This window comes from Ranitomeya variabilis, chromosome 2 (assembly GCF_051348905.1).
Source record: "Ranitomeya variabilis isolate aRanVar5 chromosome 2, aRanVar5.hap1, whole genome shotgun sequence".
NCBI lineage: Eukaryota > Metazoa > Chordata > Amphibia > Anura > Dendrobatidae > Ranitomeya > Ranitomeya variabilis.
In genome coordinates this window covers 992,961,025-992,988,287 of record NC_135233.1, presented here as the reverse complement: position 1 = coordinate 992,988,287, position 27,263 = coordinate 992,961,025, and the positions used below count along the sequence as shown (strand labels likewise).

The window sequence follows — 27,263 nt, the reverse complement described above, 5'->3', positions numbered from 1 at the left end:
GCTCTCGCTCCATTCAGAGAAGGCTTTGGTGGCCAGACTCTAACCAACCTGGAAGTTATCACCCAGCTTATACCTTTCATATATTCTTAGAAGGTGATGAACTGCTTTAGGCCTATTAATTTGTTTTTAGGCGGAAAACCCAATAGGTTAGAAATGATATTTTTTGCAATATTGATGACTCAAGAATGAGGGTCTATGGTTTCTACTCGCTATAAGCAAATAAATTCATAGGACCCTGTTCCAGAAACCTGTTCAGTACTCTGGGGCTGCTAGACAGGAGCTCTGCCAATCTTCTCTTATCTGCTGGCTTCTGCGGCTCCTCTTTTGATTAGCCTTGTATGACATTGTGCATGTCTCACGATGATGTTGTGCCAGATTGGCAAATGAAAAGATCCATAGATGCCAGCAGGTAGGAGGCAGTTCACAGGGCACCTATCCAGAGGCCACAGAGTACTGATCTGGCTTTCTGTCCAGGGTTCTACAAAGTGAATCGCTCATCTGTAGATTCTCTAATATTTAAGTTTTAGAAATGAAAGGATATTTCACAATTTTCAGATAAATTTTATAATTCTGTTTTTGATTTATGCCAAGTGATAAATTGTGGGCAGCAAGTGTAAATTTGGCATACATTTGCTTTTATATATTCTGCTGTTCACAGGAATGATTGTGGAATATAGGCACAGCAGAATATAAATCGATTACCTGAACAAATACAGCATTAGAGATGAGAGTATCGATCCACTGATGATCGAGTTCTTGTCAAATTTCCTGAAATTCTGAATACTTTTTGCAGTTCAATATGGGCTTCCCATAATGCCTTGCAGCTATGATATGTGGTGAATTATCATACATTTTATAGCGATGATCAGTACTTGGGGCGATCACAGGTCAACAATTCCCAGTGGAGCACAGTTTGTACAACAGAGCCATTTTCCATCCCCAGTCACTGGCTAAGCCTCTCTCCTGTAGAGTGTAAATTCCATATCCATCGCCGTTCCGCTCCTCTTATAAGTCACATGATGGCAATTCAGACTCTCTGGATCACTCCATGCTCTGTTTATATTTCAGTTCAAGCCTATAGAGCCTCGTTCTGACGCACCATATAATTACATTGTAAAAGCCACTTTCATGTCAGACAGAGTGCATTGTGACCGGAGAGTCTGAAGAGAGGTGGCGCTACTGAGAAGAGGAGCAGACTGGTGGTAGGTGAGTATATTAACACACTGACACTACAGTACACACACAAATACACATGTTTAGGAGAAAAATAGTGGGGGGCTTCTTTAATTCTTACCATTTTTTCTTTCCTACAAAATGTGGCATAGCAGGTTTTTACACACAGTTGTCCTTACTGGGGTTTTCCCTCATTAAAATTATTATTACAAATAAACATTTCTGGAAAACTAGCTGAAAATTCCAAATAATCTATAGAATGTTGTGTTTAATAAAATTATTACATGATACGGCAATAAATTACAAATGCAATTATAAATTTAAAATGTATGAGTCATTATGGGTAGTCATCTATATGTCATCTACATGAATCTGTGCTCACTCTGTTTCGAGAAAACCATTGCTTTATTGTGGCAGATAACTCTCGGTAACGAAGTCCATATAGTAGGGGTGACAAGGCTCTTGGCATCATCATCATAAGTCCATCATTACAAGCTGATATCCATATTCTTGCATCCATGCCAAAAACTCTGTTTTTGAACATCATGATTTCCGCTGTCAGGATAAAAGCAGGGATGATATAAAGACACAGCAGGATGGAGTGCGTCAGTAGAGTGATTCGAGCTCTGGAGAAGCGGTTTACCCAGATTCCTGACTTCCGTGTCATTGTGTATAACTTTATGTAAAAATAAATAATCATTACAGAACAAATCAATAAGAAAAATATGGCTATGGCACAGACTACAGTCACTAAATTATTTTTCTTTTGGTTAGGACCATGGTACAGCAAAAGGCAGACATTTTGAACTTCTTGAAAGTTTCCTTCAAGTGTTTCAGATATGAAAAATACTACCAAGGGGAGCAAAGTGGAAAAAATCCATATGGCCAATAATATCTTCCTTGTCCGTTGCATTGAGAGAAGAGAATAATAATGTAAGGGGAAACAAATGGCTATATATGTATCGACTACCATGGTTGTAAAAGTCAAAACACAACTGGAATAGGCTGCAAATGTGAAGACAATCATTGAAAAACAGACAGCCTTGTTCAGACACCATCGGATAAGATTACATGTAGAGATGATTGAGTTAAACAAAATAAAGATGAGGTCTGAAACCATCACATTGGCCAGAAGAATGTACCTAGTCTCTTTGCGTAGAGTGTCCTTCTTTAGTATGCTAACAAGGATCATTGGGTTGACCAGTAAGGTGACAATGCTGAAGATGGCTGATGGTATTAGAAATGTCCACATCAGAGAGGCGGATTCGGAAATGCATTGTGTTATGCTATTGTTGAACGAAACATTGGATGTGATCGGTGACGATGGGTTGGAGGCATATGTCGTGCAGTTGGCATAATCTATGAGCATCTTGTCTTCATCATTCAGAGTTTATTACCCATGTAGATAAGATCTTCCTAAAATAGCCATAGTCTTCAAGATAGCTAAACTCAACCTGTATGAAAGAGAAAAATTTGATAAGTGGCAAAATGTCATAAATAATTGGAGTTCGGTTTTAGTAGAATTTACAGTAATGAATATTATTTTTGTGTTTATAGGGAAGCTATCATCAGGAAATGACCTATTGTTTTTGTATTACATGTATACTTTTTACAATTGTAACGGTGCCCAGGGAGGTAGCCGTAGATGAGTGTCATGAGTCCGACACCCCAGCATGTCGCATGTGATCTGCTAACAAGGCCCTACCTTGGAGCCATATCCCTCTACCGTGTTCTCAGCTGGGCAAGACCCTTGTCTACAGGACCTCCCAAGTCAGCCCAGCACTGGATTCACATCTTCCTTTAATTCTTCCACAAATATGTTTCACCTACTTGCCTACTGAACTTGATCTCAGTTGCTTCTACAGTTCATTAATGATTCTTACTGCCTTGTGCCTCTCAGCTCACTTCTCACTAGCTCTGCTCTTTAGCTCCTCACTCCAGACTCCACTCCACTAACTCCTTCACTACTTCCTGAAGCTACCCAGAGATTCCCAATGCTCCCACGATGTGCCATACTTCTAGTCAACTTTCACATACGTCTCTGTTCTCTTGTTGCTGGTCAAAACGTAACCTTTTCCCTATTTCTATACAAGTGTGAAAAGGAAGACCGTGACATCTTGGGACCGTTAGTACTGCAGCCCACAGGGAAATTAGCAATTGTTACCACAAGAAAACATATCAGGAACAAAATATTATTCACATCCTACATATTCTATACCACAGTAGCATTAATGTCTTCAGGGGGGAACACGGCAGCTGGTCACCTCCTCACACATTTTTGACCATTTTATTTTTGTTAACCCCTTCCCGACATCGGACGTACTATACCGTCCGATGTCGGGTCCCCTGCTTTGATGTGCGCTCCGGCGGTGAGCGCACATCAAAGTCGCGACATGTCAGCTGTTTTTTACAGCTGACATGTGCGCGCAATAGCGGCGGGTGAAATCGCGATCACCCGCCGCTATTAACTAGTTAAATGCCGCTGTCAAACGCAGACAGCGGCATTTAACTACCGCATCCGGCCGGGCGGCCGGAAATGAGCGCATCGCCGACCCCCGTCACATGATCGGGGGTCGGCGATAAGTCAGGAAGGTAACCATAGAGGTCCTTGAGACCTCTATGGTTACTGATCGCCGGTGGCTGTGAGCGCCCCCCTGTGGTCGGCGCTCACAGCACACCTGCATTTTAGCTACATAGCAGCAATGTGATGATCGCTCCTATGTAGCAGAGCCGATCGGGCTGTGCCTGCTTCTAGCCTCCCATGGAGGCTATAGAAGCATGGCAAAAGTTAAAAAAAAAAGTTACAAAAAATGTGAAAAAAATAAAAAAAATATAAAAGTTTAAATCACCCCCCTTTCGCCCCAATCAAAATAAATCAATAAAAAAAATATCAAATCTACACATATTTGGTATCGCCGCGTTCAGAATCGCCCGATCTATCAATAAAAAAAAGCATTAACCTGATCGCAAAACGGCGTAACGAGAAAAAAAATCGAAACGCCAGAATTACGTTTTTTTGGTCGCCGCGACATTGCATTAAAATGCAATAATGGGCGATCAAAAGAACATATCTGCACCGAAATGCTAATATTAAAAATGCCAGCTCGGCACGCAAAAAATAAGCCCTCATCCGACCCCAGATCACGAAAAATGGAGATGCTACGGGTATCGGAAAATGGCGCAATTTTATTTATTTATTTTTTTGCAAAGTTTGGAATTTTTTTTCACCACTTAGGTAAAACATAACCTAGACATGTGAGGTGTCTATGAACTCGTACTGACCTGGAGAATCATAATGGCAGGTCAGTTTTATCATTTAGTAAACCTAGCAAAAAAAACAAACAAAAAACAAGTGTGGGATTGCACTTTTTTTGCAATTTCACCGCACTTGGAATTTTTTTCCCGTTTTCTAGTACATGCCATGGTAAAACCAATGGTGTCATTCAAAATTACAACTCGTCCCGCAAAAAATAAGCCCTCACATGGCCAAATTGACGGAAAAATAAAAAAGTTATGGCTCTGGGAAGGAGGGGAGTGAAAAACGAAAATGGAAAAACGAAAAATCCCACGGTCATGAAGGGGTTAATATCACAATTGGTATTAAAAATAAAAATTAGAATTCTTGCAATTTTCACACTGATGACTGGGCTTATTTAGACTCTAATGCCCTGATGTTTTTTGTAAATCTACTTACCGTATACTTTAGCCACAATTAAAGTGTATAATGAACCTGTTCAAAGGACATATTTAAGGGTGGAGGAGCAGGGTGGCATCGCCTATTATGATGGGGGATTCTATGTTATCAGCTGTGAACAGAGGTGCTAACTCTCATTGTAAGGCCGGGGACACACTTAACGTATAAAAAAACGGTCCGTTTTTCACGGCCGAGAATCGCACAAATGTTTCAAAAACAGTGATCCGTGTGCAGTGCGAGGATGCGATTTCCTCGCATCAAATGATCCGTGTGACATCCATGTGACATCCGTATGGCATCCGTATGCCGAGATTTTCTCGCAAGCTTGCAAAACCGACATCTAATGGATTTATGTGCTCAAATGTTCGGGAAAACATATATACAGTATATATATATATATATGTCATTGAGACACATATATATATATTCTGTATTTAGATTTCATTCAGCGCGATATCTGTGAAAAGCCGGTAATTCAATTGCCGGCTTTGCATTTCTCCTTCACAAACCCGACAGGATATGAGACATGGTTTACATACAGTAAACCATCTCATATCCCCTTTTTTTTTTGCATATTCCACACTACTAATGTTAGTAGTGTGTATGTGCAAAATTTCAGCGCTGTAGCTGCTAAAATAAAGGGTTAAATGGCGGAAAAAATTGGCGTGGGCTCCCGCACAATTTTCTCCGCCAGAGTGGTAAAGCCAGTGACTGAGGGCAGATATTAATAGCCAGGAGAGGGTCCATGGTTATTGGCCCCCCCGTGGCTAAAAACATCTGCCCCCAGCCACCCCAGAAAAGGCACATCTGGAAGATGCGCCTATTCTGGCACTTGGCCACTCTCTTCCCACTCCCTGTAGCGGTGGGATATGGGGTAATGAAGGGTTAATGCCACCTTGCTATTGTAAGGTAACATTAAGCCAGATTAATAATGGAGAGGCGTCAATTATGTCACCTATCCATTATTAATCCAATTGTTTGAAAGGGTTAAAAAACACACACACACATGATTAAAAAGTATTTTAATGAAATAAACACAGCGGTTGTTGTAATAATTTATTGCTCTCTCAATCCATTTTCAGACCCTCGCTTGGCAAAACAATAAACACACAATATACATACCTTCTCTGATGTCCTATCACGTCCCACGAGGTAATCCATCTGGAGAGGTTAACTAATATTACAGGCACGAGCTGCGATAAACCACTCGCTCGTGCCTGTAATCCCCGGGTGCTGAAAGGAAAGCAGTGATCTGTACTTACATTCAGTCGCGGTGATGCGCCCCTGCTGGATGTTCTCATGAACTGCAGCCTGGGAACTTTTTCCCACGCTCCAGGTCATATGAGGACATCCACCAGGGGGCGCATCACCGCGACTGAATGTAAGTATAGATCACTGCTTTCCTTTCAGCACCCGGGGATTACAGGCACGAGCGAGTGGTTTATCGCAGCTCGTGCCTGTAATATTAGTTAACCTCTCCAGATGGATTACCTCGTTGGATGTGATCTGACATCAGAGAGGGTATGTATATTGTGTGTTTATTGTTTTGCCAAGCGAGGGTCTGAAAATGGATTGAGAGAGCAATAAATTATTAAAACAACCGCTGTGTTTATTTCATTAAAATACTTTTAAATCATGTGTGTGTGTTTTTTAACCCTTTCAAACAATTGGATTAATAATGGATAGGTGTCATAATTGACGCCTCTCCATTATTAATCTGGCTTAATGTCACCTTCCAATAGCAAGGTGGCATTAACCCTTCATTACCCCATATCCCACCGCTACAGGGAGTGGGAAGAGAGTGGCCAAGTGCCAGAATAGGCGCATCTTCCAGATGTGCCTTTTCTGGGGTGACTGGGGGCAGATGTTTTTAGCCACGGGGGGGCCAATAACCATGGACCCTCTCCTGGCTATTAATATCTGCCCTCAGTCACTGGCTTTACCACTCTGGTGGAGAAAATTGCGCGGGAGCCCACGCCAATTTTTTCCGCCATTTAACCCTTTATTTTAGCAGCTACAGCGCTGAAATTTTGCACATACACATTACTAACATTAGTAGTGTGGAATATGCAAAAAAAAGGGGGATATGAGATGGTTTACTGTATGTAAACCATGTCTCATATCCTGTCGGGTTTGTGAAGGAGAAATGCAAAGCCGGCAATTGAATTACCGGCTTTTCTATAGAACACCGCTGCGTATTTCTCGCAATGCACACGCATGGTCCGTGTGTAATCTGGTTTTTTCTCGCACCCATAGACTTGCATTGGCGAGTCTCGGCTGACAATCGCAGCCTGCTGCGAGTTCCCTCGGATCCGAAATACGGTGGAGAAAATATCGGATGATGGGAGCTGCACCATAGATTAACATTGAGCCGAGTGCTATGCGATTTTTTATCGCATAGCACTCGTCCGTATTACGGTCTAGTGTGACCCCGGCCTAATCCTGACTCTCAAAAGTCTCAAAAGTCCCTGAAAAGACAAGAAGTACCTGTTTAATAAAGCCCCAGTGGTCAGTGTGAAAACTGTAAAATAACTAATTTTGCTTTTTTTTTAATTAAGACGGTGATACGATTAAAATAAAAAAAACATTGCCAAATTTGATTTAAAAAAATACAGGTAACACAAAAACTGATGAAAACAATTAGTAATTTTCTGATGATAATTTCCCTTTAAACCAGAACCAGCACCTGGGGAATTCGGGGTAGTGCTGGGGCCCTCAGGAAGCCCAAACAGCTCTGTGTACACTGCATGTATGGAGCTGGGCCAGGAGCTGAGCCTGTCCCATACAGTGCAAGTGATGGCTGTGATGTACAGCTGACATTTCAGTCTAACTGCTCCGATTGGGGCTAGGTCAGATCACAACAGTTTAATCCCATTAGATGCCAGCACCTAAAGGTACCTTCACACTAAATGACTTTGCAACGAGAACGACAACGATCCGTGACGTTGCAGCGTCCTGGATAGCGATCTCGTTGTGTTTGACACGCAGCAGCGATCTGGATCCTGCGGTGATATCGCTGGTCGGAGCTAGAAGTCCAGAACTTTATTTGGTCGTCAGATCGGCGTGTATCGTCGTGTTTGACAGCAAAAGCAACGATGCCAGCAATGTTTTACAATGGTAACCAGGGTAAATATCGGGTTACTAAGCGCAGGGCCGCGCTTAGTAACCCGATATTTACCCTGGTTACCATTGTAAAAGTAAAAAAAAAACAGTACATACTCACCCTCTGATGTCTGTCACGTCCCCCGGCATCCGCGCTGCTGCTCAGAGCTTCCCGCACTGACTGTGTCAGTACCGGCCGTAAAGCAAAGCACAGCGGTGACGTCACCGCTGTGCTTTAGGGCCGGCGCTTACACAGTGCAGGGAAGCTGAAGGCGAGGGACGCGACAGACACGGCTATGTAAGTATGTAGTGTTTGTTTTTTTTACATTTACACTGGTAACCAGGGTAAACATCGGGTTACTAAGCGCGGCCCTGCGCTTAGTAACCCGATGTTTACCCTGGTTACCCGGGGACTTCGGCATCGTTGGTTGCTGGAGAGCGGTCTGTGTGACAGCTCTCCAGCGACCACACAGCGACGCTGCAGCGATCGGCATCGTTGTCGATATCGCTGCAGCGTCGCTTAATGTGACGGACGGTACCTTTAGTCTCAATGGTGACAGCAGTGTTACAAAGTTAGGAATGTGGTGCCAAAGGCATTGTCACGGCAGCCAGGGGCCTACTGAAGATCCTATGTCTGCCATGTTTGTACATATATAAAGCCTAGCACTGCAATATTGTAGTATCACAGTCTATTATACAAGCAATTAGAGTTTCAAGTCTAGTATGGGCACAAATAGAAGTATGTAAAATATAGAGGAAAAAAATATAATATATATTATTCAAATATATAATATATTATATTATTTAAATCACCCAAGTTTTCCAGAATGTCATTCAATACTGAAGAATAAAAAATAACATTTGGTATCCCTACATGTGTAACTGTTTAACTCCTTTCTTCCATCAGACCTACTATTCTTTCCATGTGACCTGCGCCCTAATTCCCATGGACGGAATAGTACGTCCCTCAGACCCTCAGAACAACACGATGTGATCGTGTTGTTCTGAGGTTTTCACTGCAGACCCCTGGATCCAAGATGGCCGCGAGGTCCTTCTGGGTCCTGCAGGGAGGTGGCTTCTCTGTGCCTGCTGAGAGCAGGCATCGGCAAGCCTCCTTCACTGCCTGTCAGATCGCTGATCTGACACAGTGCTGTGCAAAGTGTCAGATCAGCGATCTGACTTTATACAGTGATGTCCCAACCCGGGACAATGTAAAAAAGTTTAAAAAAATTATTATACTGTGTCAAAATATGTTTTTAAAAATTCCTAAATAAAGAAGAAAAATAAATATTGTTCCAATAAATACATTTCTTTATGTAAATAAAAAAAACAATAAAAGTACACACATTTAGTATCGCCGCGTCCGTAATGACCCAACCTATAAAACTGTCCCACTAGTTAACCCCTTTAGTGTACCCCTTAAAAAACAAGGCAAAAAAACAATGTTTTATCATTATTCCGCCGAACAAAAAGTGGAATAACGTGATCAAAAAGATGGATATAAATAAACATGGTACCGCTGAAAACGTCATCTTGTCCCGCAAAAAAACGAGCTATTATACAGCATCATCAGCAAAAAAAAATTAAAAAAATAAAGCAATGCAAAAATAATTATTTTTGATATAAAATCATTTTTATTGTATAGAAGCGCCAAAACACAAAAAAAAAAATATAAATGAGGTACCGCTGTAATCGTACTGACCCGAGCAGGGTCGGACTGGCCCACCGGGATACCGGTGAAATGCCCGGTGGGCCCCGACCCAGGGAGGAGGAGAAGGAGGAGGAGGAAGAAAAAAAAAGAGACGCGGGCCCTTTAAATCTTCGGGCGGCGCCGACCGCCGCCACGACCAGGGGCCCCCCCGGTGCCAGCGCAGGCATCGGGGCCCCCTTCTAATACTCACGTCTGCTGGTTCCTGCGGCAGCTGCAGTGTCTTCAGCGCCCTCAGACTCTGCGATGTCTCAGGGCAGAGGGTGCAATGACGTCATCACTGCACGCTCAGCCTCTCTGTCCTGAGCGTTGCAGAGCCGGAGAGACGCTGAGTGCACCAGACCTGCGCTGGGAACGGGAGAGGTGAGGATTTTTTTTTTCTTTATGTCTGACTGGGGCCCATAATAATTTATGGAGGAGCGGGGGGGGGCATAATACTGTGCAGGGGGGGCAATAATACTGTGCGGGGTGGGCATAATACTGTGCAGGGGGTGTGGGGGGCATAATACTGTGTGGGGGCATAATACTGTGTGGAGGAGCTGGGGGGGGAAATACTGTGCGGGGCCCGGGGCATAATACTGTGTGGAGGAGCTGGGGGAGAAATACTGTGCGGGGGCATAATACTGTGTGGAGGAGCTGGGGGGGAAATACTGTGTGGGGGCATAATACTGTGTGGAGGAGCTGGGGGGGGAAATACTGTGCGGGGCATAATACTGTGCAGGGGGGCAATAATACTGTGCAGGGGCAATAATACTGTGCGGGGGGCATAAAACTGTGCAGGGGGTGGGCATAATACTGTGCAGGGGGGCATAATACTGTGTGGAGGAGCTGGGGGGAAAATACTGTGCGGGGGCATAATACTGTGTGGAGGAGCTGGGGGGGGGAAATACTGTGCGGGGCCCGGGGCATAATACTGTGTGGAGGAGCTTGGGGGGAATACTGTACGGGGGCATAATACTGTGTGGAGGAGCTGGGGGGGAATACTGTGTGGGGCATAATACTGTGTGGAGGAGCTTGGGGGGAAAATACTGTGCGGGGCATAATACTGTGCAGGGGGCAATAATACTGTGCGGGGGCATAATACAGTGAAGGGGGTGGGCATAATACTGTGCGGGGGGCATAATACTGTGTGGAAGGGCTGGGGGGGAAATACTGTGTGGGGCATAATACTGTGTGGGGGGGCATAATACTGTGTGGAGGAGCGGGGAGCCCATAATACTGTATGGAGGAGCTGGGGCATAACACTGTGTGGAGGAGCTGGGGGGGGCGTAATACTGTGTGGAGGAGTGGATAGCCCATAATACTGTATGGAGGAGCTGGGGCATAATACTGTGGAGGAGCTGGGGGGCGTAATACTGTGTGGAGGAGCGGGGAGCCCATAATACTGTATGGAGGAGCTGGGGCATAATACTGTGTGGAGGAGCTGGGGGGGTGTAATACTGTGTAGAGGAGTGGGGGTCCCATAATACTGTGTGGAGGAGCTGGGGGGTATAATACTGTGTGGAGAAGCACGGGGCCCACAATACTGTATGTAGGAGCAGGGGGCCCATGATGTGCTGTATGGAGGAGCATTACATGGGGCCCATAATACTATATGGAGGACTATGAGGTGCCCATAATACTGTATGGAGGAGCATTATATGGGGCCAAGAATAGTGTTTGGAGGAGCATTATATGGGGCCAATAATACTGTATGGAGGAGCATTATATGGGGCCAATAATACTGTATGGAGGACTATGTGGTTGCCCATAATACTGTATGGCGGACTATGAGGTGCCCATAATACTGTATGGAGGACTATGTGGTTGACCATAATACTGTATGGAGGACTATGAGGTGCCCGTAATACTGTATGGCGCACTGTGTGGTGCCTATATTTTGTACTATATCTGTTTTTTTATCTGTACATCAGGAATCGTGGCATGTGTTAAAGGGGCCCATGAAAACCAGGAGCCGACCCTGGCGACAACGCACATCAAGCTGAATACCGGCTGCTACTGTGACAGGGCGCTCTGCTCTGTGATAGGCCATGTGTTGAAGTCACATAGCAGTTTTGTTAAATGACTCCTGCAGCCTTTGATAGGCCGGCGGCCTTTCAATGTTACTGCTATGTGACGTCAGCGCGCGGCCTGTCACAGAGAAGAGCGCCCTGTCACAGCTGCAGTCGGCAGCAATTGTAACGACCACGCCGAATATGAAGCCAAAAGAGGATGCTGGGGAGCGCAAGAAGGTGAGAAGAATCCCCCCCTCTGTAGTTGGGTAAGGTAGTGGCCATATTGACGGACATAGGGGCCCAGGGAGGGTACATTAAATAAAGGGGCCCAGGATGAGGACATTATTACTGGAAGGGGCCCAGGATAGGGACCTTATTGAGGTGGACATTGGAGTCCAAGATGGAGACATTAAATAAAGGGACCAAGGATCTGGCACCTTATTAAATAAAGGGGTGACATAATTACTGTATTGAGGTCAGGATGAGGAACATACATTATTGGTTTATGGTGGCAAATGGGGACATAATTGCTGTAGGGGCCAATCAGGGGACATTATTACTGCTGTAATTTACTTTTGATCTTACTGTCTTCCATGGGGAGAACAAAAGGGTCCTGCTACTGAGCAGGGTGGCACTATGTCTTTTTTTTCTTCATCTGACATAGTATAGAAGTCGAGGAAAATAGTGGGGAATGTGCTCTGGAAGCGATCAGCTATAGCTAACTGTGTTATTTCCTGCAGAGACGAGTCTTTGCTGGAAGTAATGGTGGTCTGCACTGGATGAAGAAAAAGACCTCAACTACAGATGTCACCGGTGAGTCAGTGTGTTGCTTGTACACTTACACTATATACTGTATACTGTGTACAGAGCTCCTTTGTATAATGTCACTGGTGATCACTGTATTATGTGTACACTGACACTATATACAGAGCTCTTGTGTATAATGTCACTGGTGATCCCTGTATTACCTGTACACTGACACTATACAGAGCTCCTGTGTATAATGTCACCGGTGATCCCTGTGTTACCTGTACACTATACACCATATACAGAGCTCCTTTGTATAATGTCACTGGTGATCACTGTATTATGTGTACACTGACACTATATACAGAGCTCCTGTGTGTAATGTCACTGTTGGTCACTGTATTACCTGTACACTGACACTATACAGAGTTCCTGTGTATAATGTCACTGGTGATCACTGTATTACCTGTACACTGACACTATATACAGAGGTACTGTGTACAATGTTACTGGTGGTAATGACAGTGTTGTTAGTATTGTGGTTTGTATTCATAATCAATATTGTAGTATTCGGGCACTATGTGTTGGTAATTTGTGGTCTGGTCACGGCGTGGCAGCATTTCTCCTTGTATGTGGTATCATGTGGTCCCTATATGCTGGTAATATTTATTTTTATTTATTTTTAGTCATTTATATAGCGCTATTAATTTCACAGCGCTTTTACAGACATTATTGCCACTGTCCCCTATGGGGCTCACAATCTAGATTCCCTAGCAGTATGTCTTTGTAAATGTGGGAGGAAACCAGAGTACCCAGAGGAAACTCACGCAAACACGGGGAGAACATACAAACTCATTGCAGATGTTGTCCTTGGAACCCAGGACCAAAGCGCTGCAAGGCTGCAGTGCTAACCTCTGAACCGTGTTGCCCTAATACAGTATGTCATTTTATTCGCTCACTGTGTGGTGGTAATATGTGATCTGTTCATGGTGTGGCGGTATTTGTCCCTTGTATTTAGTATTATTCGGTCACTATGTGGTCTGGTAATGGTGTGGTGGTATTTCTTCCTGTATGTGGTAATATTGGTCTTGGTATAGTGGATTGTGTTGTGTATGGCGGTCATTTGTTCTCTCTGATATTAATTAGGAGAAGATTCTTTATTTCCATTAGAGTTTTAATGCTTTATACACAGTGGCGGAGATGCACTTACAGGGGGTTTCCTGTGGAAAAAAGTAATCACCTCTCCACAGGATAAGTGATATAACATATTGATTGGTGGGATCTGACTGCTTGGACCCATTCAGCAAAATGTGGAACTTTTTATCCCCATTAGACTGGAGTGGCATGTCCGACTAAATCACTGATCCATTCTTTCCCTCAGTGGCTGCACTTGTTTTTTTCTGGAAGCCCCAAAGAGAATGAATGGAGCTGCGGTCAGACTTCCCACCTGCCGCTGCATTTTAAAATAGTGATAAAAGTGTCTTGTCAGGGATAAAACTTCCCCATTCTTCCGATCGGTGCGGTTTCTAATGGTTGGACCTAAGCGATCACCTATCCTGTGGAGCCCATGGATCGGTGATAACTAGGGTTGAGCGAAACGGGTCGGCAATTTTCAGAAGTCGCCGACTTTTGGCAAAGTCGGGTTTCATGAAACCCGACCCCTGTGTGGGGTCGGCCATGAAGTCGGCGATCTTCTGAATCTGGAATCGGAATTCCGATACCGATTCCCGATATGTTTAAGATATCGGGAATTGGTATCGGAATTCAGATTTAAGTGTGAAATAAAGAATTAAAATAAAAAATATCGCCATACTTACCATCTGACGGGCCCTGGTACTAACCGGGAACCTTCCTTCCTTAGAATCAGCCTTCCAGGACCTCGCGGTGACGTCGCGGCTTGTGATTGGTCGCGCGGCCGCCCATGTGACTGCTCGCGCGACCAATCAGAAGCCGCGACGTCACCGTGATGTCACCGAAGGTCCTGGAAGGGCTGATTCTTAGGAAGGAAGGCTGCCGGAACGAAGCCGAGAGTGAGTATATTCCTATTAGGTATATACTCACCCTCGGACACGCCCTGCTTCTTTTCGGCAGCCTTCCTTCCTAAGAATCAGCCCTTCCAGGACCTTCGGTGATGTCACGGTGACGTCGTGGCTTCTGATTGGTCGCGCGAGCGGTCACATGGGCGGCCGCGCGACCAATCACAAGCCGCGACGTCACCGCGACGTCACCGCGAGGTCCTGGAAGGCTGATTCTAAGGAAGGAAGGTTCCCGGTTAGTACCAGGGCCCGTCAGATGGTAAGTATGGCGATATTTTTTATTTTAATTCTTTATTTTACACTTAAATATGGATCCCAGGGCCTGAAGGAGAGTTTCCGCTCCTTCAGACCCTGGGAACCATTGGAAACCCAATGCACTGCATTGGGTTTCGAGTTTCGGCCGACCCCGACTTTTTTATAGGATCGGCCGATTTCACTCGACCCGACTTTTGAAAAAGTCGGGTTTCGTGAAACCCGACCCGATCCTATAAAAGTAAAGGTCGCTCAACCCTAGTGATAACTTGTTTTAACCAAGAACCCCATTAATGTAAACTACCGTAATTATACATCCCAGTTATTGGGGCACATGGTAGATGTGCAGCAGCCGCCGGTGTTTTACAGCCGATGCTCCACTATAATGACAGATATTTGCATATAGCTGTAGGGTGGGCCCCTAGAGTCCATTTCCCTGGTGGACCCCAGACACCCTAGTCCGACCCTGGACCCGAGGAATAAAACTGCCTTATCAATTTTACCACAAGCGGCATGGTATAAACGACCCCCCCAAAAGAAATTCATTAATTGCTGGCTTTTGTTCATTCTGCCTCCCAAAAATCGTAATAAAAAGCGATCAAAAAGGTCATGTGCCCGAAAATGGTACCAATGAAAACATCAACTTGTCCTGCAAAACACAAGACCTCACAAGACTCTGTTGGCCAACATGTGGAGACATTATAGCTCTCAAAATGTGGTGATGCAAAAACTATTTATGGAATAAAAAGCATCTTTTAGCATGTGACAACTGCCAAACATAAAAACCCGCTATAAAAACCCGATATACGTAAATAGTAAATCAATCCCCCCTTCATCACCCCCTTAGTTAGGAAAAGATAATAAAATTTAAAAAATTTATATATTTCCATTTTCCCATTAGGGTTAAGTCTAAAGGTAGGGTTACGGTTGGGGCTAAAGTTAGGGTTGGGGCTAAAGTTAGGGTTAGGGTTGGGGACAAAGTTAGTGTTGGGGCTAAAGTTAGGGGTGGGATTAGGGTTAGGAGTGTGTCACAGGGTGTGGTTAGGGTTGGGAATAGGATTAGGGGTGTGTTGGGGTTAGGAGTGTGTTGGGCTTAGGGTTGTGGTTAGGGTTGTGATTAGGGTTAGGGGTGTGTTCAGGTTAGGGGTGTGGTTAGGGTTATGGTTAGGGTTGGGATTAGGGTTAGGGGTGTGTTGAGGATAGGGTTTGAGGTAGAATTGGGGGTTTCCACTGTTTAGGCACATCAGGGGCTCCTCAATCACGACATGCCATTCGATCTCCATTCCAGTCAATTCTGCGTTGAAAATGTCAAACGGTGCTCCTTCCCTTCCGAACTCTGCCGTGCACCAAACAATGGTTTACTCCCACATAAGTTAGGGTTAGGGTTGGGGACAAAGTTAGTGTTGGGGCTAAAGTTAGGGGTGGGATTAGGGTTAGGGGTGTGTCACAGTTAGGGTGTGGTTAGGGTTGGGAATAGGGTTAGGGGTGTGTTGGGGTTAGGAGTGTGTTGGGCTTAGGGTTGTGGTTAGGGTTGTGATTAGGGTTAGGGGTGTGTTCAGGTTAGGGGTGTGGTTAGGGTTATGGTTAGGGTTGGGATTAGGGTTAGGGGTGTGTTGGGGATAGGGTTTGAGGTAGAATTGGGGGTTTCCACTGTTTAGGCACATCAGGGGCTCCTCAATCACGACATGCCATCCGATCTCCATTCCAGTCAATTCTGCGTTGAAAATGTCAAACGGTGCTCCTTCCCTTCCGAACTCTGCCGTGCACCAAACAATGGTTTACTCCCACATATGGGGTATCAGCGTACTCAGGACAAATTGGACGACAACTTTTGTGGTCCAATTTCTCCTGTTACCCTTGGGAAAATAAAAATTGGGGAGGCTAAAAAATCATTTTTGTGGGAAAAAAAAGATTTTTTATTTTCATGGCTCTGCGTTATAAACTTTAGTGAAACACTTGGGGGTTTAAAGTTGTCACAACACATCTAGATAAGTTCCTTGGGGGGGTTCAGTTTCTAAAATGATGTCACTTGTGGCAGGTTTCTACTGTTTAGGCACATCAGTGGCTCTGCAAATGCAGCATGATGCCCGCAGACCATTCCATCAAAGTCTACATTCCAAAACGTCACTACTTCCCTTCTAAGCCCGACGCGTGCCCAAACAGTAGTTTTCTCCCACATATGGGGTATCAGCGCACTCAGGACAAATTGGACAACAAATTTTGGGGTCCAATTTCTCCTGTTACCCTTGTGAAAGTATAAAATTGGGGCTAAAAAAATCATTGTTGTGGGAAAAAATGATTTTTTATTTTCATGGCTCTGCGTTATAAACTGTAGTGAAACACTTGGGGGTTCAAAGTTCTCACAGCACATCTAGATAAGTTCCTTAGGGGGTCTACTTTCCAAAATGGTGTCAATTGTGGGGGGTTTCCATTGTTTAGGCACATCAGGAGCTCTCCAAACGTGACATGGCATCCGATCTCAATTCCAGCCAATATTGCTTTGAAAAGTCAAACGGCGCTCCTTCCCTTCCGAGCTCTGCCATGCACCCAAATAGTGGTTTACCCCCACATATGGGATATCAGCGTACTCAGAACAAATTGCACAACAACTTTTGGTGTCCAATTTATCCTGTTACCCTTGGGAAAATAAAAAATTGGGGGTGAAAAATCATTTTTTTTGTGGAAAAATGATTTTTTATTTTTACGTCTCTACATTATAAACTTCTGTGAAGCACTTGGGGGTTCAAAGTCCTCACCACACATCTAGATAAGTTCATTAGGGGGTCTAATTTCCAAAATGGTGTCACTTGTGGGGGGTTTCCACTGTTTAGGCGGCACATCAGGGGCTCTCCAAACGTGACATGGTGTCCGATCTCAATTCCAGACAATTTTGCATTGAAAAGTCAAATGGCGCTACTTCCCTTCCCAGCTCTGCCATGCGCCCAAACAGTGGTTTACCCCCACATATGGGGTGCTAGCGTACTCAAGATAAATTGCACAACAACATTTGGTGTCCAATTTCTCCTGTTACCCTTGGTAAAATAAAACAAATTGGATCTGAAGTAAATTTTTTGTGAAAAAAAAGTTAAATGTTCTTTTTTTTTTAAACATTCCAAAAATTCCTGTGAGGCACCTGAAGGGTTAATAAACTTCTTGAATGTGGTTTTGAGAATAGTGTCACTTTTGGGTACTTTCTATCATATAGTCCCTAAAAAAAATGATGTTGTAAAAATGAGAAATTGCTGGTCAAGTTTTAACCCTTATAACTCCCTAACAAAAAAAAATTTAGCTCCAAAATTGTGTTGATGTAAAGTAGACAGGTGGGAAATGTTACTTATTAAGTATTTTGTGTGACATATCTCTGTGATTTAAGGGCATGAAAATTCAAAGTTGGAAAATTGCAAAATTTTCGCCAAATTTCCATTTTTTTTCACAAACAAACGCAAGTCATATCAAAGAAAGTTTACCACTATCATGAAGTACAATATGTCACGAGTAGTGTTGAGCATTCCGATACCGCAAGTATCGGGTATCGGCCGATACTTGCGGTATCGGAATTCCGATACCGAGTTCCGATACTTTTGTGATATCGGGAATCGGTATCGGAACCATATTCATGTGTAAAATAAAGAATTAAAATAAAAAATATGGATATACTCACCTCTCCGGCGGCCCCTGGATCTTACCGCTGTAACCGGCAGCCTCCGTTCCTAAGAATGAGCGCGTGAAGGGCCTTCGATGACGTCGCGGCTTCTGATTGGTCGCGTGAGCGCTCATGTGACCGCTCACGCGATCAATCACAAGCCGCGACGTCATCGCAGGTCCTTCATGTGCTCATTCTTAGATATGATAGATATTGTATAGCTGACCGATGCACAGTGACACCATCTGCAGCAAGTTGATGCTGCAGATCTCTGGAGGTGGCCTGAGGATTGTCCTTGACTGATCTCACCATTCTTCTTCTCTGCCTTTCTGATGTTTTTCTTGGCCTGCCACTTCTGGCCTTAACAAGAACTGTACCTGTGTTCTTCCATTTCCTTACTATGTTCCTCACAGTGGAAATTGACAGGTTAAATCTCTTAGACAGCTTTTTGTATCCTTCCCCTGAACAACCATGTTGAATAATCTTTGTTTTCAGATCATTTGACAGTTGTTTTGAGGAGCCCATGATGCCACTCTTCGGAGGAGATTCAAACAGGAGAACAACTTGCAAGTGGCCACTTTAAGTAGTTTTCTCATGATTGCATACACCTGGCTGTGAAGTTCAAAGCTCAATGAGGTTACAAAACCAAAAAAAGTGCTTTAGTAAGTCAGTAAAAAGTAGGTAGGAGTATTTAAAACAAGAAAATGATAAGGGTGCCCATACTTATGCACCTGTCATATTTTGTTTGAATGCAGATTGCACATTTTCTGTTAGTACAATAAACCTCATTTCAAGGCAGAAACATTACTGTGTCCAACAGTTATTAGATATATGAAACTGAAATAGCTGTTGCAAAAAAAAACAATTTTTATAAAACATTAAGCTTAAGATTAATAGGGGTGCCCAAACTTTTTCATATGAATGTATATATATATATGTTTATCACACCTAAATATTTCAGATCACCAAACAAATGTAAATATTAGACAGATAACACAAGTAAACACAAAATACAGTTTATAAATGAAGATCTTTATTATTAAAGGAAAAGGAAAAACAAACCTATAGGGCCCTGTGGGAAAAAGTTATTGTGGCCTGATTACTGCCATACCTGTTCTCAATCAAGAAATCACTTAAATAAGACCTGAGTGACAAAGTGAAGTAGACCAAAAGATTCTCAAAAGCGTAGCGCTCCAAAGAAATTCTGGAACAAATGAGAAACAAAGTAAATGAGATCTATCAATCTGGAAAAGGTTATAAAGCCATTTATAAAGCTTTGGGACTCCGTCAAATCACAGTGAGAGCCATTATCCACAAATGGCGAAAACATGGAACAGTGGTGAACCTTCCCAGGAGTGGCTGGCTGACCAAAATTACCCCAAGAGCTCAGTGACGACTCATCCAAGAGGTCACAAAAGACCCCACAACAACATCTATAAAACTGCAAAGCATCACTTACCTCAGTTAAGGTCAGTGTTCATGACTCCACCATAAAAAAGAGACTGGGCAAAAATGGCCTGCATGGCAGAGTTCCAATACGAAAGCCACTGCTGAGCAATAAGAACATAAAGACTTGTCTAAGTTTTGCCAGAGAACATCTTGATGATCTCTAAGACTTTTCAGAGAATACTCTGGACTGACGAAACAAAAGTTTAACTTTTTTGACAGTGTAAGTCCCATTACATCTAGCGTAGAAGTAGCACATCCTTTCAGAAAAGGAGCATCATACCAACAGTGAAATATGATGGTGGTTGCGTTATGGTCTGGGGGTGTTTTGTTGCTTCAGGACCTGAAAGACTTGCTGTTGTAAATTGAACTATGAATTCTGCTGTCTACCAAAAAATATTAAAGGAGAATGCCCGGCTATCTGTTCAAGACCTCAAGCTGAAGCGCACCTGGATTATGCAGCAGGACAATGATCCAACACCCCATCAAGTCCACCTCTGAATAGCTTAAGCAAAAACAAAATTAAGATTTTGAAGTGGTCTAGTCTAAGGGTACCGTCACACATTGAAATTTTCATCGCTGCGACGGCACGATCCGTGACGTCGCAGCGATCGTATGAATATCGCTCCAGCGTCGTAGACTGCGGTCACACGTTGCAATCACGGCGCTGGAGCGATGCCGAAGTCCCCGGGTAACCAGGGTAAACATCGGGTAACTAAGCGCAGGGCCGCGCTTAGTAACCCGATGTTTACCCTGGTTACCAGCGTAAACGTAAAAAAACAAACAGTACATACTCACCCGTCGGTGTCCTTCAGGTCCCTTGCCGTCTGCTTCCTGCTCTGAGTGCAGCCGTACAGTGAGAGCAGATCGCAGCACCGCTGTGATCTGCTCTCACTTTCCGGCCGGCACTCAGAGCAGGAAGCAGACGGCAAGGGACCTGAAGGACACCGACGGGTGAGCATGTACGGTTTGTTTTTTTACGTTTACGCTTGTAACCAGGGTAAACATCGGGTTACTAAGCGCGGCCCTGCGCTTAGTTACCCGATGTTTACCCTGGTTACAAGCGAAGACATCGCTGGATCGCTGTCACACACAACGATCCAGCGATGTCAGCGGGTGATCAAGCGACGAAAGAAAGTTCCATACGATCTGCTACGACGTACGATTCTCAGCAGGATCCCTGATCGCTGCTGCGTGTCAGACACTGCGATATCGTAACGATATCGCTAGAACGTCACGAATCGTAATGTCGTAGCGATGGAAATTTCAATGTGTGACGGTACCCTTAGTCCTGAACTTAATCCAATTGAGATAATGTGGCATGACCTTAAAAAAGTAGTTCATGCTCGGAAACCCTTCAATGTGGCTAAATTACAACAATTCTGGAAAGATGAGTGGGCCTAAATCCCTCCAGAGCATTGTAAAATACTCATTGCCAGTTATTACAAATGTTTGCACTTGGTGCTGCTAAGTTTGGCCCAACCAGTTATTAGGTTTAGGGGTAATCACTTTTTCACGCAGGGCCCTGTAGGTTTGGATTTCTTTTTCCCTTATTAATAAAGACCTTCATTTAAAAACTGCATTTTGTGCATTTTGTGCTTTCTTGTGTTATCTTCGTTGAATATTTAAATTTGTTTGGTGATCTGAAACATTTAAGTGTGATAAACATGCAAAAGAATAGGAAATCAGGAAGCGGCAAACACTTTGTCACACAACTGTGTATATATATATCATTATTATTATTATTATTTATTTATATAGCACCATTAATTCCATGGTGCTGTACATGAGAAAGGGGTTACATACAGGGCTATAGATATCGTTTACAGTAAACAGGTTTACAGTGACAGACTGGTACAGAGGGGAGAGGACCCTGTCCTTGCGGACTTACATTCTATGGGAATACTGTATATATATATATATATATATATATATATATATATATATATATATATATATATATATATATATATATATATATATTTATATAAAGAAAAAAATTTTTGTTTCTCCAGACATCAGTCCAATGGTAGAGTAAAATATACCTTTTGTTTATCCATTAAAAAGTTCCAGATTTCTTCAGTAACAATATTGCATACATTCAATCCCTTATGGATGACATGTTTCGACACCACATGTGTCTTCCTCCAGGTCCTGGGACCTGGGACACATGTGTTAATTCATAGTTTTGATGCCTTCAGTGTGAATGTACAATTTTCATAGTCATGAAAATGCAGAAAAATCTTTAAATGAGAAGGTGTGTCCAAACGTTTGGTCTGTACTGTACATACAGTAAATCTTGGAAAACTTAAAAACTATTTTAATCACATTTAGAAAACAACTAAAACCGCATCTTTATACTGGTTTCTAGGTTAGACAGACTACTTACAAGTTTTCATAATTTTAAAGCATTATTTGCAAATGGTAATTATCAGAAACAAATTACAGAAAGTGATTTACCCCATTACCCTCTATTAGCAATATGCTCTCTATGAGGTGTGGACTCTTGACTTCAGTGGAGTAATTTCAAACTTGTACACCCCAATACAAAATCTCCAACAGAGCCCCCACAATCATGATTTATTAATAAAACTGGATTTCTCCTATCCTCTGGGCTCCAATGCTTGGGTGTGACTGCCTTTCCTGCATCTACTAAACTTATGCCCCTGTTTGACATGTTATATACCATAAAATTTGTTATTTGGGTATGAAAAAGACACTGAATAAAATTGTTTAAAGGAGCAGCAGAACAGATGAGATCAATTAAATTCCAAAAAAGTCCATTTTTACCACTTTATAGCAATACTCAAATGTTGTATCTGCTTCTTAGCAGGTTGACAAATGTAACAGTATATTACTCAATAGCGTATAATTCAATGTTCATTTTGGCATTTTGTAATTTCTATATACAATTTAGTTTTAACCAGATAACCAATTGCGGTAAATGTACGGTTCTTGTACTTGGCCTTTAACCCCATGATATATGTGAGAGGTTTGGTTGCCAGCTATAAGATACAGTAGGACCCTCGGAAGAAGACATCGGCAGTTTGTTACTGCTTTACTCTTCTATTATGCTGGATACATAGCACTCAATGAGCTCTATACAGTGTGCACAGAGGTATTGGCAATGTTGATCCGATAGCGTGATACCTATGGATTGCCATTTCAGCTGAGGATCAACTGAAGCCGTCCAACACTGATATCTTTATACTCATATAGAAGTAGAAAAATAATTAAAAAGAATTAAAATATTGAAAAGAAAACTAAAAATAAACATATTTGGTATAGCCACATCTGCAAAAGTCCAATCTACCAAAATAAAAAAAATTATAACATGTACGTTAAATGGCAAAAAAAAATCATAATGCCAAAAATGCTGTTTTTCGATCCACACTCCTCCCCCAAAAATACAATGAAAAGCAAGCAAACTATTGTGCATGTACCACAAAATGATACCGATGAAAAAAAACAGCCACGCAAAAAAAAATTCAAACAGCTGCATCGAAAAATGAAAAACAAAGTTTTGGGTAGCATAAACTACTTATCTTTTTTACAAGTTCAGAAATCTTTTTTCAAAGTCGTCAAAATTGTACTGAAATGAAGAATCATGTTGCCAGGTCACAACGAATGAGGTAGAAAACTATTTTTTTTCTCATTGGTCAGTACATTATAAGGTCTAATGAAATGAGATGTAAAACTTGTTCAACAAAAAAACAAGAAGGGAAGGAAAAATAATCCAATTGGCCACAGCGGCAAGGAATTAAGAGTGAAGTTTTACTGAAAAAGTTTTTTTTTCTATTAATTTATACATCTGGATTATTTTATAACCTAACAGAGACTCACATGTACAGTAGTGTAGTAATAGCTTCTGTCTATGGTACACAAGACATATAATTCTAGGAGTAGCTTAATTCTCTTCATATGTTACTGTACACAGCCCCATATTCAGGTCTAAAGGCTGAAATGGGAATGGTAAGACGTACAAAAGCTCTATATCTTCATAACATATTCAGATAATACTAATGGAAAAACATTTTCTAATTTCTTCTACAATACTCTCAATGATTACCAGGCTTGAGGGTTCCTACCCTAAAAATTCCTTTATTAACTATAACTACATTATTCTTTCTTTTTCTACAAATACTGGATTTGACTCATTCAAGTTATCAGAACCTGTTGGTAAATAAAGTATGTGGAACAGTTTGTTTCTAGGACACCAAGTCCAAAGACCATCTCTGATTATTGAAATAGACCAAAAGGACCTTGAGACTGGATTAAGCTTAAGATCAGATAAGTTAAGTCCAATGCAACATTAACTCTTATTGACTACAATGATCACTTTGTGACATCATTTCTAAGTTTTAGAATTTTTCTTTCCAACACAACTTGAACTTTACAAGTTTTTTTCCCCCATAGCTTTTGAGATATTATCTCAGTTGCCTAAAAGGTTCCCTGACAAAAACATATCAAGTGCTCGATAAGTAAAATAAGACATAAAATTATACATCTATAACTACACCATCACCGACACGGCATATAGACTTTATGTGACAAATAGTCTTTTTATGGATTTTACAATTAGGCAACCGGCATACTCTGGATACAAAGAACAATACATGAAAAGAATGCTTTATATTACACCTACCTTTATTTTAGAAATTTATATTCCTGGCAAATTTACATGAAAGAATATGGAACGCCCGCCAAGAATCCGTTATGACAAGAGAACTCATTAATAGTAGCATTCTTCCTTATAGAGCACTGCACTCACCTGCCGAACTGCATGGGAAATCACTTTCCCTCCTGCGCCTCAATATGTAATGAATTGGTTATCAGCAGATAACACTTTGTTGACTCATTTAGCTGACTAATGTAGTTATTGCTGGGATCTATGCAGCACCAAGGGGACATTGTCCATGGTTACTTGCTGTTCATTACATGTGTGCAAGGGTGTGCAATTTGTGCGACAGTAATACTCAGAAAGGAAACCATTTCCAATCAATGACAAGCAATGTGGAAATGAATAGTTGCATAATCCAAATAATCTCCGAGTCCTTATACATTCATGGTGAATTCACATGGAGTTATTTTGCCAAGGATCCATTTCAAATCTGCATCAAAATCTTCCACGTGTGTTGAAATATGGTTTTGGATGTAGATTTAACCCCAGCATCGCAGTGAAAATTAGAAGCATAATTGAGATGTTGTAGATTTAATATCCGCACTGTGTATCAATTTTCTGCAGTGAATAGATGAGCTTTGCTAAAATGTTATCCTCTTTGCTGCTAATTTAACAAGATATTCAGGAGTACTGACGCGCAAACTCCTAGATGTTCAGGTCCGATGGGTTCAGACAAACATTTAAAAAGAGCAGTTCCTAAACCCGAACCCTGACTCCATTCAGATAAATGGGGGCCCGCACATCAGTTGCTTGCCATGCTGTTATCTGCATGACAGCACGGCAAACATTGCCTGTGATCGGTGGTAAGATAATTCCTGCCGGTCAGAGAGTTGCAGATCCCACACTGTCAGATGACAGCGTGAGCCAGCAGCTGTGACTGGCGGTAAAAAGTTCAGCACCGGTCACAGGCATCAGCTGATGAGAGAGTACTGCTCATCACAGGCTTCACCTGCTGTCACTGATAACAGCGAGAGCAGGAGCCTCTGATAGGAGTATTCATCATCCGGCGCCTGCACTATAACTAAATCTATTAAAAAGTGGGGTCTGTTCTATTTTTTGATAACTAGCCAGGCAAAACTGACAGCTGTGGGCTGTAACCCTCAGCTGTCAGCTTTATCATGGCTGGTTATCAAGAATAGACAGCTGGGGACTGGTATTCTCAGGCTGGTAAGGGGTCATGGATATTGGCCCCTCAGCCTAAAAATAGCAGCCTGCAACCGCCCCTGAAAAGGTGCATCTATTAGATGAGCCAATTCTGTTGCTTTGCCCAGCTCTTCCAACTTGCACTGTGGCGGTGGCAAGTGGGGTTCAAATTTGTTTGTTATTTTTAAATAATTTTGTAAAACAGAATTTTTATTTCAAATAAAGGACTTTATGCTGGGTGTTTTTTACTCACAATATGACTATGAGGTTAGTAATGGATAGGCATCTCATAGACGCTTCTCCATTACTAACCTGTGGGCTTGATGTCACCTGACAATACAAAGATGACATCAACCCCACAAATATGACCCGACTTGTCACCGCCACAGAGCAAGTGGGAAGAGCCGCTGTCCATTTTCGGAGTCCAAGCTCGAACAGTAGGTATCCGGTACAGACCCTGAACTTTATTGTTCGGGTTTACCCATTAGTATTCAGGAGGACACTGCAGGCCATATAATATGAATAAGTATATTATTAATAATAATAATAGTAATAATAAAAATTATATTATTTACTTCTTTATATATATTCCGCAGCACTGTACAATTCAGAGGGGACATGTACAGAGTAATACACAATTCATCCCATACCAAGAGGCATGATCTCCTGCTTACAAGCTTATAGTCTGTGAGGAAATAGGGAGACACAAAAGGTAAATGGTAAATGTGACTAAATTGTATGGTCCAGCCATCAATATAATAAATAGGGTATTCATATAATGCTGCATGAACCGGTCACTAGCCAGTATGTGTCCAAGTATCAATACACAGTGCTAATAAGTACATGGTGGATGTGTAAACAGATGATACATGGGACCCGATTCTGAGGAAAATTTTGGAAATACAAAAAGGGAATAGATAGATTATTGAAATAGGCCAGTCTATGTGTTTTGAGGGCACACTTAAAACTATTAATAGTGGGAATTAATTGAATTGTCGGGGGTAGTTCATTCCAGAGAACTGATGCATCATGAGAGAAGTATTTGAGATGAGAGAGGGAGGTTCAGATTATGGAGGATGTTAGCCTTACATCAGTTGCAGAATGGAGAACACAGATAGGGTGGAGATGTAGAGCTGTGCAGAACTGTGTAAAGTTTTGTGGGTGAGAGTGATAAGTTTATATTAAACTCTAGCAGATGGGCAACCAGTGCAATGACTGGCACATGGAAAGGAATTTGATCCTGGCTCCAGCATTCAGGATGGATTGGAGAAGGGAGGCTTTAGTAAGAGGGAGACAAATTAGTAGAGATTTGCAATAGAACAGATAAGAATGAATAAGAACAACAGTAACCGAATTTGCAGAGTTAACCCCTTAACCCCATATGACGTACTATCCCGTCAAGGTGACCTGGGACTTAATTCCCAGTGATGGGATAGTACGTCATATGCGATCGGCCGCGCTCACGGGGGGAGCGTGGCCGATCGCGGTCGGGTGTCAGCTGACTATCGCAGCTGACATCCGGCACTATGTGCCAGGAGCGGTCACGGACCGCCCCCGGCACATTAACCCCTGGCACACTGCGATCAAACATGATTGCAGTGTTCCGGCGGTATAGGGAAGCATCGCGCAGGGAGGGGGCTCCCT

The 27,263-nt window shown here is 42.6% G+C and overlaps 1 protein-coding gene across 3 annotated transcripts; it reads right to left on the bottom strand.

The window, feature by feature from the left end:
- Positions 1–1,279: 1,279 nt before the first annotated feature.
- On the bottom strand, positions 1,280–24,704 carry LOC143810093 (putative G-protein coupled receptor 148). 3 transcript variants are annotated; one of them, XM_077292988.1, is made up of 2 exons: positions 24,567–24,704; positions 1,280–2,627 (listed from the first exon to the last, which is right to left on the bottom strand). In XM_077292988.1, exon 2 carries the CDS (start codon positions 2,540–2,542, stop codon positions 1,532–1,534), a length of 1,011 nt encoding a protein of 336 aa, XP_077149103.1. In that variant the 5' UTR covers positions 2,543–2,627; positions 24,567–24,704; the 3' UTR covers positions 1,280–1,531. The 3 variants fall into 3 exon arrangements, with proteins under 3 accessions (XP_077149103.1, XP_077149101.1, XP_077149102.1); XM_077292986.1 differs by having other exon boundaries at positions 24,441–24,577; XM_077292987.1 differs by lacking the exon at positions 24,567–24,704 and adding an exon at positions 23,639–23,712.
- Between the last annotated feature and the right edge of the window lie 2,559 nt (positions 24,705–27,263).